The sequence below is a fragment of the Harpia harpyja genome, chromosome 11 (assembly GCF_026419915.1).
Source record: "Harpia harpyja isolate bHarHar1 chromosome 11, bHarHar1 primary haplotype, whole genome shotgun sequence".
Lineage (NCBI taxonomy): Eukaryota > Metazoa > Chordata > Aves > Accipitriformes > Accipitridae > Harpia > Harpia harpyja.
Genome location: NC_068950.1, coordinates 45,017,753 through 45,037,253, shown reverse-complemented (window position 1 = coordinate 45,037,253; position 19,501 = coordinate 45,017,753). Strand labels below are relative to the sequence as shown.

Here is a 19,501-nt window from a genome sequence, read left to right as displayed (position 1 = left end):
GGGTAGGCTATGTATAATTACTATAACTTGAAGTGAACTTCTCCAAAGTCTGATGAAATGTTATATTTGCATTGGTTTTTCTTTTTTTAAGATGTCAAATAACAACACTAATGTGTAATTAACAAACAAATAGAATAGATTTACCTTATCATTAATTTCTATTTAGTTACAGCACTTCTAAGGAAGCTTAAACAGCAGTCCAGGGAAAGTGTTGAAGAAAAGCGACCTCGATTATTAAAAGCCCTGAAAGAGGTAAGTTCAAGGCAGTTGTATTGACAACAGAAGATTGTTATGGAAAGCAGTGGCTTATATTCTGAGTATGGATGCTCTGGCAAACTGTAAAAAAGGTTTTACTTGCTTTTACAAATCTCTTTTGCTCTTAATAGCAGTCTTGGCTTACAGTGTCCATTTTAAGGGGTCACAGAATTATGTGTATTTTTGAGATAATACTTCCTTCTCAACTTCTAGAAATTCAGATAGAAAGGTTTATGTAAGACAGAGCTGCTAGTTGTCTTTGCAATCTAAAAGTTAAAGAATGTGTTTTTAATCTGTATTTATTTAATTAGATTTTTAAGGCTTTCTTAAATCTTTTGTTTTGGTGAATAATTTACTGGTTTTGTTTAGTCACCAATGATGACTGACGCTTTCTTTTCTTGCTTAGTAATGAAAGAGATTTTTGGTTTAATTCTCCATCTACATGCAGCAGCCAATTCTTCTTGAGCACAGTGAAACTTTCCTCAGTTTAGGGAAATGAAGAAGAAAAGCTCAGTTTCCTCTGTTTCAAACTGCTGCTAGTGTGCTAAAACTATGGTTATAAAACACAGGTGTTTATTTCCCTTTAGGTGGGGTGAGCTTCTCCTGCCTAGTCAAGTGGTAAAATATGAATGTGTTTGTAGAAAACCAACTGTTTATCTTAAGTTAATTAAACCATATATCTGAAAAGTTGAGCTAAACTGTGTCAGTGATACACTCTACGAATATGCTCTACCAGTGTTCCTACGTTTTTCATCGATCCAAGGGAAAAAAAACCAAACCTGCTGTCTGTCTAGAAGTGAAAAACTTTCAGGTTTTGTGTGAGAGCAAACAGAAAGCAGACATAGCCTTACTAAAACAGCTCTGCTGTTCCCTGTTCCTGCTGGTGCAAGACCTGGCCTAGAGTTGGGTATTTTTCTTCTTGCATGGAGTAGAAGTATGTGGCTACCTCAGTGTATTACCATCATTTGCTAGTTTTAATCAAGTCACCCCTTACTTTGCCTTTGCCTTTGCTTTGCATACAGTTTAAATGTGTTGGCTGGCATGTTTATGGAGGTAGACCAGTTTTTATATAAAGACTTAAGCATATTTCCAGAAGGCAAATTGAAATTCGTGTATGTGAATACTCCTAGCTGAAACTTGACTTACTAATTTAAGCCAGAACATGTAATTCCATGGGGTTGGATGTGATCAATCAAAGCAAGCAGAGAGCTCCATAGATCTTTTTTTTTAAACACACATTTACAATAAATCTTCTACAATCCATGGCTTTATAGCTCTGTAAATTATTATTTTTAAAAATAATTCATTAAAAATGGGTAGTTCAAATGAGTTACATAATTTTATCATCATTTAATTCTACTCTAGTTAAAGTTTCAGAAATGTTTAAGTTCAGTATAAATTCAAATACTAACATTAGAGAAAAAGTTTTCTTTGTTTGGCAAAACAAAACTGCCGGTCTTTCAGCAAATTTTACAGTTGTCATTTAGACTAAAAAGCTTGTTAATATATTCTTCTTTTCATCTCAGCTAGGTGACTTCTATCTAGAGCTTCACTGGGATTTTCAAAGTTGGGGTAAGCAATTGCATATTCCTTTCATACGGAGATAATGGAATCAGTCTTCAGCATGCTTGTTCTCTCAAGCTTAAATTCTCTTCTGGTTTGCATGTTGGAAAGTTCACAATCCAGTTCTCAAGATCTAAGTTATAAAGAAGGGACAGACAGCTTTTTTGCTGAACTATTTTTGCTTACTCATTTTTGGAGCTGAATTCTATTCTGTAATTCAGTGACACAATATTGCGGAGAACAAGCTGTTGTTTAAGAAATTATTAGAAGAGTGAAATATTTAAAATGTCTCTATCTGGTCGATTGGTGTCACTATAGAGCAGTGGTTTGAACAATTTAGTTGAGTAACTGCACTTGGGGCATTTAATTCCCTGAATTTCAGCCTGTACTCTGGTGCCTGTCAGTTAAGTGCAGCTATGTGGTAGGTTCTTCAAACCCTAGCTTCACCTTAGTGTTTCTATTATGTGACTGTATAATGCTTAGTGTTTTCTTAATTTCCACCCCCTCGTATTTGTAGAAGCAAAATCTAAATAAATTAGCAAAAACATACTAACGATGATCAACATTTCTGAATAATGTCAAAATATCAGAAGTGATACCTTCTGTTAGTGGTTGAAATTTAAGTTAGTAATTTTATATACTTTTATATAGGCATAGTCTAAGTATTTGCTGACTACATGCCTCTTCCAATATTTAGAGGAGGAATGAACACCCAGGCTGCCATCAAATGTTGAACAGATATGGAACAAACACCTCATTTTTCTAGGTGGCCTACTGTGTGCTGCACATTTAATGAGTGGACTCTTTCATGGAAGAGTCAGCATAAAAAAGAGAGTAGAGCTAGGCATAGAGTAAGGTAAGACATTGCTTAGTGATGAGACTGCAGCCTGACTTGCCGAGTATGATGGTGGCAGTCAGACATTGCACAGAAAAAAGTAATGCCAGAGGTAAAGCCAGCTTCTAGGGGTCCTCTTCTCCAGGAGTCTCACTGCACCTCTCTTTACATTATTTAGTTTTTTCTATATATTCTCTTTCTTGAAAGGAAAAAGATACTCTGGGCAGTGCCTCTGTCCTAATTATTGGTCGTCTAGGCTAATTACATTTTACAGGTGGTCTTAATTCTTTGTAGTTCATTTTGAAAGAAGCGTTGAAATGTCATTGTGTTGAATTGGTTTTATTGCTATAAAGTAAACGGTCCTCTTTAGAGTAAGGACAGCTGCAGTCTCATATATCCATCTTGTAATACTATACTGACTCTCAGTTCCACTGGTCGTTTAATGTTTGCTTGGTGTTTTAAGCTTAGTGCATTGGATCTTTTTTTCTTTTTTGCTTGTGGGTGTTCTGCTTTAATTATAGCTAGGCTTTCAACTGGAACAATATATAAGTAAGCTATCAGATCATAGAAATAAAATTTCAAACAGCTAGAAGACAAGTTATTAGAATTTATAAATGATTTAGCTGTGGCTGAGGACATTTTAAATTATGTCCTGATGCTGAAAGTAGTCTGTACAAATACAAATCAGTTTTGCAGTTATTGAATAGAAATAACCCTGGTATTAGTCAATTATATTTGTATTGAGATTATGATGGAAAATGGGTATGCTGTATTTGTATTAATATACATTGAGATTCAAACTGATGTATAGTTTTAATAGAAATACTTTGCAGAAGAACCTTAATGTCCCAATTGCATTCTCTCTCCCTACCTTTAGTGCCTTTACTTTCCCGAATTCTGCCTTCTGATGCATGTAAAATACACAAACAAGGTATAAATATCAGGTAAGGACTGATTTTACAGTGTGTGTTTGTCATGTCCCACCTATGGGAAGTGGGGAGTGACTCAGATCTGCAAATCCCCTTGGTGTGGATTAAAGTGAAATAGCACTTGAGGTCCATACATAAACATCAACTTTAATGAGAAACTTCTATAGCAACAAATATTCCACAAACGATGGCACTTTCACAACTAGATCTACCTAAGGTATGCGACTTTATGGGAAGTCAAGGTTGGCCTTGCGTTACTGTCATGATTTAACCCCAGCCAGCAACTAAGCACCACGCAGCTGCTCCCTCTCTTCCCCCCCACCCAGTGGGATGGGGGGAGGGAATTTAAAAAAAAAGTAAAACTCGTGGGTTGAGATAAGAACAGTTTAACAGAACAGAAAGGAAGAAACTAATAAAGATAATAATAACACTAATAAAATTACAATAATAATAATAAAAGGATTGGAATATACAAGTGATGCACAATGCAATTGCTCAACACCTGCCAACTGATGCCCAGTTAGTTCTCAAGCAGCGACCCCCCCACACACCCCACCACTCCCCCCAGTTTATATACTGGCCATGACGTCACATGGTATGGAATACCCCTTTGGCCAGTTTGGGTCAGCTGCCCTGGCTGTGTCCCTTCCCAACTTCTTGTGCCCCTCCAGCCTTCTTGCTGGCTGGGCAGGAGAAGCTGAAAAAAATCCTTGACTTAGTCTAAACATTACTTAGCAACAACTGAAAACATCAGTGTGTTATCATCATTCTTCTCTTACTGAATCCAAATCATAACACTGTACCAGCTACTAGGAAGACAATTGACTCTATCGCAACCAAAGCCAGGATAGTTACTTAACGATTTTAACTATAACTTAGAGGCTACTTAGAAGTGGGGGGTGAGGGGGGTGGGAGAGAGAGAGAGATCACCAGTTGTGGAACTGGTCATGCCTACTTCATGCCTACTTCAGACCTTTCTTCTTGGTGCGTGCATTGTGCCTCTTCTCATGGTCCCAACTCCGGTGCTTCTACAGAGGCCATCTTCCCTACCAAAGTTTTTTAACAAGTGTTTGAGACGTTGGCTATAATTAGTCAGACCCTTGCACTGCTATCTAAGTCATAAATATCTGCATGTTAGTGAAAATGCTGGATGCCAGCGGGCGCTGAGGAGTCTGCAAACATTTGTGAAACTGCATTGTGTTTGTATGTTGGCGTTCAGAGGCAAGAAGTGGTTTGAACTTCAGACTGTCTTCTTTTCTCTATTGATCTGAATTTAACTTCGGTTCCTGAGTCACTTAAAATACAAAGGAAAAGCAATTAAGCTGTATAAGGCTTTATCTACCAGACATGACAATGATTAATTGAAAAATAAGAATTTGATATTTTTAACACAATTTCAAATACATGAGCTTTCAGTATTTTGTGGAGAAATGTTGCTTCTCCAGTCTGCGTAGTTAAAAAAAAGTGGCATAGTTTCTCTTTTTAAAATGCTTAATGTGACAGATTCACAAAGCCAATAGAGAGCTTCCAGGAGTCTTCCCAAGCTCAGCTCTTTAACTGGTTTAGTTCAGGGTTTTGGATTCAAATGTCTTTTCTGTCTTTTTCTTTAGGTTCCAAAGTTTAAAACAGAAAGTCAAGAATATGATTCAGAAGATTCAATCTGTAGAAAATGTTCTATTAAAGCTGTTAGCATAGGTGTGTGAACTGACTTTTTAGGTCAAATTTGAGTCTGAGACCTTTTTTTTCCTTCCCATTTCTGTGTCCTCTGCTTGTATGAGACTGGCACTGAGTGAAAATAGCTACAGATTCTTTCTTGAAATCAGAGGCCAATATATGATGAGTATTAAGCAATCACCCCTTAGAGCTGAAGTGGCCACTGAATTCAGGCTCTTTAACCATCTTTGTTAAAGAAGTCAATATTCGAGCAATAATGGGTATGAATTGCTAGAGAGATCTTTGTCCTTGGCTCTGTCTTGCAGTTATTCAGGTCAGCAGAAGCATTTCTTTTGTGTTGGTGAGGGGGAAAAAATAGAAATAGCAACTAAAATAAGTCAAATAAAAAAAAAATCTGTCTGTTTCTTAGTCCTTTTTGTAATTTGGGTCATGTCCTAGTATTGTTACTCAAATCAGTGGCTGCTGCTTGTAGGATAGGGTGCTGATCACATGGAGTAGTTGTATTTCTCAACATGTAGCACATACTGGCTATATAAATTCTGTCACTTCCTCATGCTGGCAGTTTTGAAATAAAGTTTTCTGATGAAAGCTTTACTTCTTCCTATGAGTTTAGTGTAAGAATAGTTTGGAATGCATTTATAATGGTAGAGATGTTAAAATGTGAAACTTATTAATTGTTAATAGCAATTTTTTTTATTTCTGCATACAGGCTTCACTTAAAAAATATTCTATGAAAACTTAAGCCTTAGTGTGTTTGGTTGTCATTAAAAAAAAAAAAAAGCTTCTGCTTGCAAACTGAACTTACTAATGTGTTTGAGTGTTTATGAGTAACTTCTTTTAAAGTATCGGTATATTTTCACAGGCTGGACACAACTCTCATAGACTTTACCGACATGAAGTGCCAACGAGGGGATTTAAGCTTCATTTTTAATGGTGATGCTGCACCCTCTGAATCTTTTGTAGTTTTAGACAATGAACAAAAAGTTTACCAGCGAATACATCATGAGGTAAAGATCTGTGTGAACGTAGGCTGTGAAATACCTCAAGCTTTTACTTCACATCAGAAGTCTGACTTATTTTATTAAAAGAAATGTGCCTCTCAAAAAGACCCAAACAAGCTCCAAAGAAATGTAAACCAAAGAATTTTTTGTTCAGTTGTTACAACTTAAGCTGTATAGGTAACATAAAATTTTGTTACGAAAAACAGTGCTTTTGAATACAGACTTCTAAATGAGGAAAAAGCTAGAATATGAATCTTTTGGAAAAATCTTTTATCATTCTGAATAGGCAAATATGTTCGAAGTTCTGACATGTGCTACTTTTAATCTTTCCAGTGGGCTTAATTTAGGTGTCCTCAGGTGGGTTTTCAAAGTTGCTTGCCACTGCTTTGCATTCATTTAGTCACTCTGTGGCCACTTTAACTGTTAACAATGCAAGGGTATGACTCATTGGACCCCTTGTGTTTAGTCAAGTTTTTAATTATAGCTTTATCCACCAATCCCTTAAGCATATGGATCTTGGCCTGTGGAACGGGTGTGGCTGCTGAGCTTCTGGATAAATCACACTTGGATGCTTTATTTGCATTAATATTTAAGATTAAACTGTCTGGTAACCATTTGGGCAGAGCTTCTATAAAACAGTTTGAAAATTCAGGAAATGCTAGTTCTGGGAAAAGTTCCAAAGGAAAAGACTTATTGATTTTTTTATTATTCTTTTTTTTTTTTTTTTTTTTTTTTTTTTTTTTACGAAGGAGAAGTAATCATTATTTAAGTTCTGTTCAGTAATTGGGAATTTTTCTTCTAGGAATCTGAGATGGAAACAGAAGAAGAGGTTGACATTTTGATGAGCAGTGATATTTACTCAGCAACGTTATCAACCAAATCAATTACCTTCACACGTGCCCAAACAGGATGGCTTTTTCGAGAAGACAAAACAGTAAGCTGAAAGACAATTTCACAGACTGCTTTACTGGAGACAAAATAGTTCAGACAGCCTTAGGATGATGTGGTTGGGAAGAAATAAGGAGTAAAAGAGTAAGAAGTTCAGGGCGGAGGAAAAATGTCTCTCCTTACGCCCCACAATTGTCACTAGTTTGACCACATAGAATGTATGTGATGGACTGCCTTCATAAGAAAAAAGTAGCCTGGAAGAAAGATGACAAAGTGTAGCTATTGGGCAGGTGGGAGAACAGATTGTACTGAAAATTACTTTATTGTAGGACTATATGGTCTCTGCAAATTCATTCCAGGGCGTGCAGTAAAGATTTGCTGCGCTCCTGTGTTGGAGAAATGCAGGAAGATGGGAGTGTTCTGGGTAGTTTCCTTTGGGTGTTCCTTTCCATGTTATCAGTCTGACTGAGGTGCAAGTTCTCAGCTGTGGAAAAAATTGAAATGGCCACCGTTGTAACTTCTTTGAGTAGGAAATTGCTGTCTTGTGACTAGCGCGGAAGGATTTTGTTTTCATCTGGATCTGTTCAGGTAGTGCCATTCATCACAAGTTTTCATCTAAGCTAGTGTTTCAGAACTTTTTTCCTTTTGAATACCAAATCCATATTCTACATGTGTAAATCACCCTTTAACACAGCTTGCTGTTGAAGGGGATTTTAGTCAGATTTCCCTTGACCACCCTTAAATTCTTAAACAATCTTTTCTGTCTTAAAGTTTCCATTGATATGAAATTTCTGTTCCTGATGGAGTTCTTGTGTTTGTGCTGTACATAACCTTACTGGGAATGTCCACTGAGAGCTCTTGTGGTTGGCTGTGTAAATTACAACATTTCAATCCTGAAGTTATCTGTCTGCACTGAAGTGCAATCATTTGGATATGCAAGAATTCAGATGTTTTTATTTTATCTTCTCTGCGTCATTAATGTCTGATTCCTTTCATGCAGGAAAGAGTAGGAAACTTTTTGGCAGATTTCTACTTGGTTAATGGTCTTGTATTAGAATCAAGGAAAAGAAGAGAACATCTCAGTGAGGAGGATATTCTTCGAAATAAAGCTATCATGGAGAGCCTGAGTAAAGGTGGCAACTTAATGGAACAAAATTTTGAGGTATGCTTAAGTAATTCTTCACAGTATGTGAATTTTTGCATAGGAGGATAATCTTTCACACCAGTCATTTAGCAAAATCTATAGATAATGTTTTTATTCTATTTTGATTGTCTTAATTAAAAAATAATAAATATGACCTACGAGTATAATCACGGTGATACATTAATGAATTATCCTGATTAGTGAACACATTGAGGAATTTCTGTGATTATATTGGATATTTCAGTCTTAATTTGTTTCTTAGTAAAAGATGATGGTTTTGGCTGTGGCAAATCACTTTAACTTCTTTTAGACCAAATGTTTAATGTTTAAAATGCCTTTCTGGTTTTCTTTTCAATCGAGTTTTCCTTTAGCTTCATTAAAATGGACTAAGCCTGTTATTATCACGATGAAATCAAGAGCTATTCAGAATGAGCCAGACATCATCTGGGAACACGCATACAGCCTTTTAAAAATGAATAATTTATTTCTGTATTAGCTTGTGCTTTGTTACTTGTCATTCAGACACTTGAATTAACTGATTAACTGATGTATTAAACCAGCCAACTTCTATGTAAAATACAGTTTGAGGCCAAATACCTAAATGGAGACTATGAGAGCAAGAGCAGGAGATAGAAAAGCCCAGTGAAGTATCAGCTACAGACTGGATAGACTGTATTGCTGTTCTTCATAGAATTGAAGTACAGTTGTATCTTTTGAATGGCAAAATTCTAAGAGAATATAAGGAAAGATAAACAGTTAAGATATGTTTTTCTGAACAGCCTGTCAGACGGCAGTCACTTACGCCGCCATCACCCAATACAATTACATGGGAAGAGTACATATCTGCTGAAAATGGAAAGTAAGTATTTTTGTTTCGTTGACATTAACTTCCACAGACACCTTTAGATTTTTGGTTTGGGGTAGTGGTTTTGGTTTTTTTTGTTTGTTTGGGGTTTTTTTTGTGTTCTCTACTTTGCAGGTGGCTTTTTGTTTATAGCTTTCTTGGGACAGAGGAACGTTGGGTTTGATGTCTTGGATGTTTAATGTTCTTCAGTAGGCTGGCTGGGAAGCTGATACCTATATACATAAACAGTATTATTGCATCAACTGGTGACAAAAATACTGGATGGGTGTCTACCTGAGACGCATGGCTTGAAATTTAAACATTTTGAAAATATGCACGTCTAAGATGGCTTTTTTTTCTTAAGGAAGGTTTTCTGACAAATTCATTGCTGTAATTCATTTATCTTTACTTAGGATAGTAATAAATAATCCAGTTCACCATGTTTAAAAGAAAAGTTTATGATTTAATGAGACTCTAGGAGCAGTGGCAGTGTATAAAAATGCACACTTCTGGAATACAAGGACATACAGATCTCCTAGAACTGTCTAGATTTTTGCAAGATACTCTCCTCTAGGTGTGTAACTAGGTAGGGAACAGCTATAATTTAATTTAAAGTAGCTTCATTTCTAGAAGATGGAAGCAGTTGAGTTTATTTTCTAGGACTGCATGCTGTCTAACTGTTGAATGTAGAAGGACCAAAAAATGTACTGTCACATAAGTAACAATGGTTAAAAGTCCTTTCTCCAAAGATAGTAGGCTAGCCTATAGTCAGATGTTACCAGGGAATATGATGATATTACAGTACAGGCTTAGTAAAAAGGTACATGGATCCGTTTGGGGTTTTGTTGGGTTTGGGTTTTGTTTTTTTTTTTGACTAATTTAATTTTTAATGTACTTGAGAGAGAATGAATATTCAAGCAGAATAAATAGGTTATGCTTGAACAGCTGTTACTATTGGGACAAATATGTATATACATAAGATTTTGCTTTGTTTAATAATCTGATTAACTGAAGGGAGTTTAATGGGAAAATCTAGGTTTCTAGCTAATACAAAGCAAAAGAGGAAAAGACTTGTTATCTTATTTGTTACCTGTCTATTCCTCTTCTATAACAGAATTTTCTGTCCTGTGTTTTCCAGTATTGCCTTCTAGTGATAGTAGAGTAACTTTTCTGCCTTCTCTGAAATTGTTTCATATTTTAGGCTGAAAGCAAATTAACCTTCTTCTAGTTCAACTTGATACTTTGTTCACATATAGACTATTTTAATTAACATCTGAAATCAGCTGTATATATTTCTGGGTTGTTATGTCTTTCTATAGTGTTATTAATATAATGTTTATGAGGAATTATTTGAAGATTTTTAAGTCGTTTCCCTAACTGTTTTTGTCTTGTCTCCCAGGTTAGCAGAACTCATAGTAATCTAAATTAAGATGGTTAGTGACTCATTTTTACTATGCACAGCTTTTACTTTTAAAGTATTTGCTTTATTGTAGGGATTCTTTACTGGCGTTCTCAAACCTGAGTCTGTCTGTCTGCCTTCCTTTAAAACCAAGGTTTTACTGAGAGAAAAACTGACTTTGTCTTTCTCCCCTCCCCCCTACAGAGCTCCTCATCTGGGAAGAGAGCTGGTCTGCAAAGAAAGCAAGAAAACCTTTAAAGCTACAATAGCTATGAGCCAGGAGTTTCCCTTAGGAATTGAATCGTAAGTCAAAATTATTGGCAATGAATGTTATTTATATGTAGGAAATGTTTTAATGTGTTTATGAACTGCAGAATTCTTTGTATCTTCAGATATGGGAATTTGGCAGTTTAAAACCTGTGAACGAAGTGACGCTGTTAAGCACGTAAACTGTTAAAATTAGAGACCTCAGTGCTGGCGTGCCTGTTACTGGAAGAGCCAAGCACTTATCTTACTTGATAAGACCAGAGGTTTGACCAGGTTTATCATGAACTTGTCACAATACCGATGTGCCTGATACTACAGAATTCTAAAACATTTTTGTCTGTAACAAGTTTTAGCATAAAGTTATGCCCTCTAAACCAATACAAAACCATGTCAGGTTCCTTATGCCCACGGAGAAGAGGGTGTGGTACAACATGCTTCGGTCTCTTGTGTAAAATGAGGACAAGAAATTAGTATCGTGATGTTTATTTGTACGCCTGTGGTAATAAAATATGGATCACTAAGAACTGAATGTGAGGATGCTGATATTGAAGCTCTAAGGAGATAGATATGTAAGCATGATGTAATTTTTAAACTCCTTTTTTATCACCTTGCTCTTTGGGTCATTTTTATCTTTTCTAGAGGGAAAGCTTGTGAAACAAGAATTTGTAATGAAATCTGTTTTCCTTTTCAGACTGTTGAATGTTTTAGAAGTAATTGCACCCTTCAAGCACTTTAACAAACTTAGAGAATTTGTTCAAATGAAGCTTCCACCAGGCTTTCCTGTAAAATTAGGTAAGATGACTACAACAACTCTTGTGGCTTTGTGTTTCCAAAATGTGTGTACTTACTCATGCAACATGTTCAAAACTTCTGCTGAGTTTTGGAAAAGAACTTGCTTACATAAGAGTGTGTTGCTGTAGGTTTCAGGCAAACATAGTTAAGTCAGTGGAAGTAACATTAGGTAGGAAATCTGCAGCTGAAAGGTGAATATAGTCCTAGTCAGGAAGAGCGCTCTGTAATTCACATTTTCCTAATGCTAGGGTCTTGCTCTAAGAGTAATGTAGATATACTGAATTATCCTTGTGTTAAAGGATGATCTCAGTCATGAGTTAAGTATTTTGTAGCATTTTTGTGTTTCTGTTTCCTCAAGGCTTACTGGTGATATATTTTTCACTTACAAATAAATAGAAAACTATTACACTCTAACAAATGGAAAAGTATAAAGCAATTTATTCATGGTATAGATTATCACAGCATAAGCTGCCAAAAAGTAATAGTACCTATTCCAAGTGTTAAAAGATTTCTTGCATACCAGTAAGTCGTTTAAGCTAGACAATTCTGAACAGACTATATTCTACCTCCTATCGTATTTGCACAGCTCTGTTTATTGAGGATTGAATTTTTGTGTAGCTCAGTTAGTTCATGGGCAAGTCAGTTTTATTGAGGATAACTCTCAAGTGTTCAACCTCAATTCAGATTGGAAAAGGGTTATATTTTAAAGCAAACATTTAAAAGGTTCATCTTTTCATGTGGATTTGCTCAACTGAAGCCTACATGTGGCGACGTTATTTTATCTTCAGGCCAATGTCCTCTATTTTAGCAGATTAATTTGTATGTTCACAGCACCTTGGTTTCCAAGTTGTCAGTCTGCATCAAGAAAGGAAAACCACTGAATTAATAATATTAACAGTTTTTTGAATGGTGTATTGAGTTGGGTATTGTTTCTGCACTCAGGGTATCTCAGTATGTTCTAAAATAACTTTCTTTAAACCACCTTCTTTAAGAGCTTTGAATCGCCATTGTATAGAATACGAAACAAGCTTCTACGTCTGAAGTTACAAATCTTTAAGTAACAGTTGGTAATTATTGGTAAGCCTGTATTTCTTTGCTCTTCATTGTACTGTTTTGCTTCCTATCTAGATATTCCTGTATTTCCCACCATCACAGCCACTGTGACTTTTCAGGAGTTCCGTTACGATGAATTTGATGAATCCATCTTCACTATTCCTGATGACTACAAGGAGGACCCCAGCCGTTTTCCTGATCTCTAACTAAACTGGAAGGTTAATGGTGAATAACAATACCAGCGTACCACAGTGAAAGCAAATGGATGCAAACAGCCCACAGATATAGATAGAAAAGTGGGTCATAAAGGAAGGGATAAACCTAATAATCCAGAAGAAAAGGGAACATGCATCAAATGACTGATATACTGATACTCACTATAATGGGCATCTAATCTAGTTCCTGATTTACAGCAAGTCTCCTGATGTGTCGTTCACACTTTTATACATCCAGTACTGCAAACGTGGTAGTCTGACACCTCAATGACCCTGAGAATACTTAACAGCTGTGAGGACTATCATTCGTTTTTAAATTTTTTACATTTCTTGGTGATACAAAAAGCACTCTTGGACCATTAGCATAAAAGTTGAAATGTCTTGGCTGGATATTAGCCCTATAAAACATCCCACCATACTTAAGATGACCATATTATATTCTTTCGAGCTTTGTTTTCATGAATTGTAAACTATGTATCATTATGTATAGTTCAGTAATTTGAATGTTAGTTGAACGTATATTAGAAGGAATGCATTTTCTGTAGATGAATGAACCAAATGGTAACCATTAAACAATTGCATTTTCATACTGCAATACACTTCAGAAATAGCATTTGCTCTGCAGGGAATAAGGTACCTCCTCTAGCACCTTAGTGCAATCCATTGTGGTGCTATCCATGTCTCTCTGAACCATTAATTCCTTCACTGAGCTGTTTGTTAATCTTCTTTTCATTGGCTCTGCACTTAACTTCCCTTCCTCATACTGGCTTGGAAGTCCATGCTCTGTCCATGATGTTGCATTGATTAGCATGCTCGGAGGTTCATTAGCTAGAAATTGTCACTTTTTTTCTTCTTTTTTCACATTCACTTAGGAGACTTGCTCCATACTGGTTGAGCAGTATGTATTCAGCAGCCACTCGAAAACATGGGAAGCATATAAAGAGTTACTAGAACAATAAGGTCAAGTGTTAAACCTTCATATAAGAAGAAGTTTCTCTTGAAGTTAAATTGTAGTGCACATTGAATAGGGCTCACATTTGGAAGATTTTATTTGCAAATGCTTAGGATGTTTCCAGATTAATTTCCTTCCTCTTAATATTTTAAATAGGTAGGCGTTTCAGTACTCTGGCTTCTTGAGCTTATTCTCATTCCAAGTGGTTCCAGTCTCCTAATTTGACAATAATCCAGCTTTTGGGTTTGTTAGAAAGAATTTGTGCAAAAGGCTAATGGTGCTATTTGTTTGTATTAAGAAATTTAGATTAAAGTGCTGTGGTGTAATTGTACAAAAATGTAAATATTTTCAAAACTATATTCTTTGTGCACTGTAGTTAAAACTTTTTCTGGAAATAATAGAGTGAAGTATCAAACTTTATTATAAAGAGAACCATCAATGCTTAGTAAAGGTAACCAACCTAACTAACCATGCAGGTGTTAAATGGAGATGGCTTATCACAAGGCAATAAAAGCTGACTTGTCAGGTACATCGACAGAATGTGGAAATACATGTCTGAAGCAGACGTTCTTTCAAAACTTCTGGAATCTGTCTGTATAAAACCCAAAGAGGCTGCTCTAGAGAAGTACAGTATCCACTCTGTAAGTGGAGTCCTAGTGAATCACTATCAGCAAAGTACAGATAAACTGAAAATAGGAAGTTGAGGTTGATCCTCTTCCAGCATCACTATAAACCTGCAAGTTTGACAGGTGAGTAATGTTTACTTTGCAGACTGTGATCGATACACTGGAGTTACTAATTCAAAATCATATAAAAAACAAAACTATAGGGGAGGAAAAGCAAAGGGAAATGTAGAATTGTAATTACTTTTGAAGTACTGTATCAGTAGCAGATGTTGAACATTCGGTAGGAATGATAGAACTTGTTCTTCCAAGTAATTATGAATTCCTAAAGTGTTTCACATCTATGGTATAAATTGACACCCACCTCATGCTCCTCCTTAGAAACAGCTGAGATCCCTACTGTGAGAGACCAGGGTTGAATGTGTAGAGACTGAATTATGCTGTCAGTGCTGGAGGTCAGGATTAAATGTCAGTGGGGCCAAATACAGATTTCTCCTGTTGCCCTCTTTTACAGATGCCCGTTGCAGGGTAGAATGTTTTGTGTAGTGCTGCTGGGTCGGGTCTTGTGCCGGCTGTGAAACTGAAGTGGGTGCAGGTGCTGTACAGGAGCACCGAGTTGCTTGGAAATTTCAGCAAACGCAGAAGAACGTTTCTCCATAAGGTGAATGTTAGAAATCCTTTTTCTCAGTATTACAGGGAAAGAACCATGTGTTTCATATTACTTTGCAGTTTTGGTTATTCCAAATTACCATCACAGAGCTTGCTGACATGGGAAGGAGCATATGTAGCGGGAGCTATGTGGTTAGGCAATATAGCGACTGCAATGGACTGGATTCTAGACTCTAAAAGAAAAAAAAAAAAAAAAGACAGCTTTTTGCGTAGCCTCATGTGAAAACAGGAGGTTCTGTGTATCTCCATCTGCCTATAGGACAGCCCGTGTCATCTTCTGGTGGCAAATGAGGTGTCTGACTCAAAGCCCACTGCAGTTTGTGGAAGTGTTTTCTGTGATTTCCATGGACTCTGGCTGCAGGTTTTGTGGGGTTTTTTAACCTTCATGATTACACAACTACTAACTTTGATACATTTTAAGATTTGCAGAAACTTTTTATAGCGGGTTGCTATATTAAGGCTTGCTCTAATTTGGAGTGTCAGCAGAGAAGAGTGGACACAGATTTGGTTGACTGTAGTCTTTTTACATTATTATGGTGAACGTAGCCTGCTGCTTCTTTTCTTCTTACTACGGGGCTGAAAGATCTGACTCCAACCAGATTGTCCTTTCCAGTTCAGTGAGTTGTCAGATTCCTGTGACAGCCTCATGAAGTAAGACTCACTCGGCGAACTGTTTCTCGGTACATTTCCTTCCAACTTTTGGTGATGTGTTTTTTGTCTGAAACATTCCTAGTGATGAGTTCTGAAACTTAAACCAGGGACACTTGGGGCGCGGTTTCCGGATGGATATGCTGCAAGCTGCAGGAATCCTCGTTAGCGAGAGGGACGTTAGGCTGAGCCTACCTTAGGGATTTGCGTCTTGGCACAGGCGTGGAGATGCGATCCTGGCAGCGTAGCTGTGCTGGTGTGGTTCTTTAGTGGTGACTCTGTCCACACTGATATAAATGTTTTATCCACTCTAATTTGTTTTGCTTGCAAGGGTTTTTGTGTTGTACTAACACGAAGTGCGTATGTGTCGGTATGGATGCGTCCGCACGGAAGCGTTGCTAGCGCCGTGGATGGGTGAAGCGTTTCTAGTATAGAAGGAGCCTTGGTCCACAGCTGTGCTGTGGGCACCGGTGTCCTTTACCACTTGTGATCTCCTGGTCAGATATCTTTTGGAAATTTATTTTTTTTCTAGCAGGATTGATCTAGCAGGACTTAATTTTTGTTTTTCCCCTTTTCCTTAAGACCACGTTGGGTGTTAAGGGAAGGTTTGGTCCCCTGTAGGGTGATTACATATCCACAGCGGTTTTACAGAGGTTGTCTCATCCCTGCTGTGCAACAAGGAGTGTGTCAGCTTTAACTTGTTAATTTGACTTGTGCTCGTGTAGGGACTTCATTGCAACAAGGTACCCTGGAATGTAAGAATGCCTGGGTAACTACAGCTGCCTTTCTGGGCACGCCAGCCGAGGTGTACAGTATCACTTGTGGTTAGCACAAGTGGGATGAAAAAGGGAGCTTGCACAGGCTGGGTAAGAATCCCCGTAGTAAGATGCACATTGACTCCGTGGTGTTCTTCGAGGTGAAGCTGACAACAGTGCGCAAGTGCTGTGTGTGGAGGAGGAAACCTCTGTACCAGGGCTGTGGGAGGGAGCACCTCAGTTCAGAGTTTGGGGCATTGTTTCTTTCTGATCTTGCCACTTTCTTTTTTTTTTTTTTTTTTTTTTTTTCTGATGGCTGTGAGGTTTTCTTATGAATAAGTATTAAAAGACAGCCATTCATTTTGGTAAACTGAAATAAGAAATTGTTGCAAAAGACTTCCTAGGGTTGTTTCTTAACCAAACTGTTTTACTGGTCTTCCAAAATATTGCTTTAATTTGTGGCAAAGGGAATGCGTTTTCTTTTTCGTTTCAAGAAGCTGCTGTTCCAGTCACTGTACTCACTTTACTGCAATTCTTGATTTATGTATCAAAATGATTTATTACAAAAAACCTCTGGATATATTTGTGCTGGAAACCCACCTTGTTAATTTGATATTCAAAGCAACTGTCTGGTTTTTTTAAAATGTATTTGTTCTTGATTTGTAATTCTTGCAAGGATAACTGCATTATTTAATCTGTATTAACAAATTTCCTGTAATGCTGCAGTTTCACATTTATTTTCCTTACAATTTGTAATTATCATGGAAACAATGTCACTTTTTTGCATTTTACTAGTTGTCTGGTCCATGTTTTTAACTTGCCTTCACTAATAGTAATTTTTGGTTGTATCATTTGTTAGAATAAAGACCAAAATATGCTGTTTGATTCTGAAACTGTTCAATATGTGAAAATTGAAGTTTTAACTCTCTTGTCACAGTACTTTTTGGGGTACATATACACTGTAGATGTGCATCTCTGAGCAGGGATTCGATCTGAGGGGACAAGCTCACACTGCTACATTCTGCAAGGGCATTTTATTGGTCATTTTAAAAATAAAATCCTGCATTTTCATTATAGACTGTTCTTTACCCTCTGTAAAACTCCAGATTTTATTGGACTATCTAGTACGCAGTGGAATAGCAGTGATGCAAGGAGATGGACAGTAGCTTCTGGGATCTACCTAGAGCTAAGGAGTCAGAAGTCTAGAAATACCTACCCAGGAGGGAGGGAGGGAAGGAAACCTTTTAAGTTTGCTGAACCATGTTCAGTAATTACAGAAGTTTTATCTCCAAAATCCAGAAATGTACTTACTTAAATAACATGTGACAATTGGTTGTAACAGTAGTCTCTTGGAAGAACTGTGGATGATGTGGAAAGCAAAACCTGGAACTTCCGAAGTTTCATTTTGCCTTGTAGAAGGGTTTTTAGGGTTTGGTTTTTTGTTGGTTTTTTTTTTGACTTAGAATTGCTCTTCTGCCTTCCTGCAAGCATCAAAAGTTGAGCTTGCAGAGCAGAGATCAGGACATCCCCCTATAGTTAAGGATTTGCTAACTTTTAGAATCTTGTATTTATAAAGGGTAGGGAGAACTCATGTTTGGAGTTACAGAAAGTGCTGAAAACTTTACCAGTTAAAACCAAGGATTTCAGTAAACTGTGTGGTTGTAGCCTTTGCGTTGCTACAACACACCGTTAAATACTGTGGGGAGCTACAAGCCTGGCTTTTGCTATGATGAAGTACTTTTAAAAGGAGAATGACAACATACGCTAGGGCCTTTCCAGATTGATTACTGTGAAGGTACCACTGAGCGAGACATTTGTCTTTTGTGTACGGTAAGTCATCCATGTATGATGGCCCAAATATTGAGATAGAATTCCCCAGTGCCCAACAGTAGGATATAACTTTTTCCACCCGGATTGTAGTACTTCGTTCTTACTTAATATGTGTCATACACATTCACTCCAAATGAAATATTGCAGCATGAGCTGCATGCTGACAGGGTACCTGAGAACTGCAACAAAATCACTACTGACATTTTTAGTTTCATTTTAGAGGAAAAGATGTCTCGTTCCTCAAGATCGGAGGGAAGATGCTTTCGGCCACCTTGATGCTGATGTGCAAATGGAACAGCTGGACTACTGGGGATGGGAGTGAAAGCTGACAATAGCAAACATAAGGCTGATGCATAAGCAAAAATGAATCCTATTTGATATTAAAATGCTTGGGGTTTTAAGAACTCTAGTAGCAGAAGCAATAGCTACTGAAACATTTAATATAGCATGGGCTATACCCACAAAGAGTAGTAGTCATATGTGGTTCCTAGCTGGCATTTTCCAACAACTTCAGGTTTGGTCTAAAAATAGTTGCCCATCTTTGGTTGCAGCCTGCCAACAGACACTGGGAGAAAAGCAAAGAACCCCTTTCCCTTGCCCTTCAGCTGACAATTAGCAAGTTACTCAATTACTGTGCTTCAGTGTGTCTTTTGTCTGTGACCCAGCCATCAAGTACTAACGGGTGCTGCCTCATTCTCTGTACAGTTCCAAGTGGAAAAACTCACTGCAAGTACCACTGTCAGTTAAATCCACCTGTAAGAATGCCAGAGGCAAGGAGCAGCTGGTACTACATCAGGCTTAAACTCCTTCAGTAATGCAGAGAGGTGTTACATGACTTCGAAAGCCTCACCTCGAGAGGCAGGTGAGCCTCTGCACTACCGTAATTCGCAAACCAACTTCAAATTACTAAAATAAAGTAGTTCTTCTTCTGGCTCAGTGCTCTGTGTGATGTGGCATACGTGTACCTGGGAGAGGCGGCTCTGCTGCAGGTTCAGGCAGCAGAGGAGGAGGGCAGCGCCTCGTCTAACACTGCTGGAGGGGAACACTGCAAGGGGTTACGGGCTCTTCCCTCAAGCGACCAGCAGCCACCGCTCACAGCACGGCTCTCCAGGCTCAGCCAACACGCGCTCTTAGCCTGAAAGGCAATAAACCAAAGACACCTAAG

The 19,501-nt window shown here is 37.5% G+C and overlaps 1 protein-coding gene across 1 annotated transcript in view; it reads left to right on the top strand.

Moving 5' to 3' along the window:
* ANKRD13C (ankyrin repeat domain 13C) overlaps positions 1-17,580 on the top strand; it is a 29,198-nt gene extending 11,618 nt beyond the window's left edge. The window contains exons 4-13 of the mRNA XM_052801194.1: positions 167-252; positions 1,782-1,827; positions 3,531-3,597; positions 6,119-6,263; positions 7,060-7,191; positions 8,146-8,307; positions 9,069-9,148; positions 10,737-10,835; positions 11,491-11,591; positions 12,720-17,580. Coding sequence (XP_052657154.1) covers positions 167-252; positions 1,782-1,827; positions 3,531-3,597; positions 6,119-6,263; positions 7,060-7,191; positions 8,146-8,307; positions 9,069-9,148; positions 10,737-10,835; positions 11,491-11,591; positions 12,720-12,850 — 1,049 coding nt within the window. The 3' untranslated portion in view covers positions 12,851-17,580. The remainder of the gene's footprint in view (positions 1-166; positions 253-1,781; positions 1,828-3,530; positions 3,598-6,118; positions 6,264-7,059; positions 7,192-8,145; positions 8,308-9,068; positions 9,149-10,736; positions 10,836-11,490; positions 11,592-12,719) is intronic.
* Positions 17,581-19,501: the final 1,921 nt, after the last annotated feature.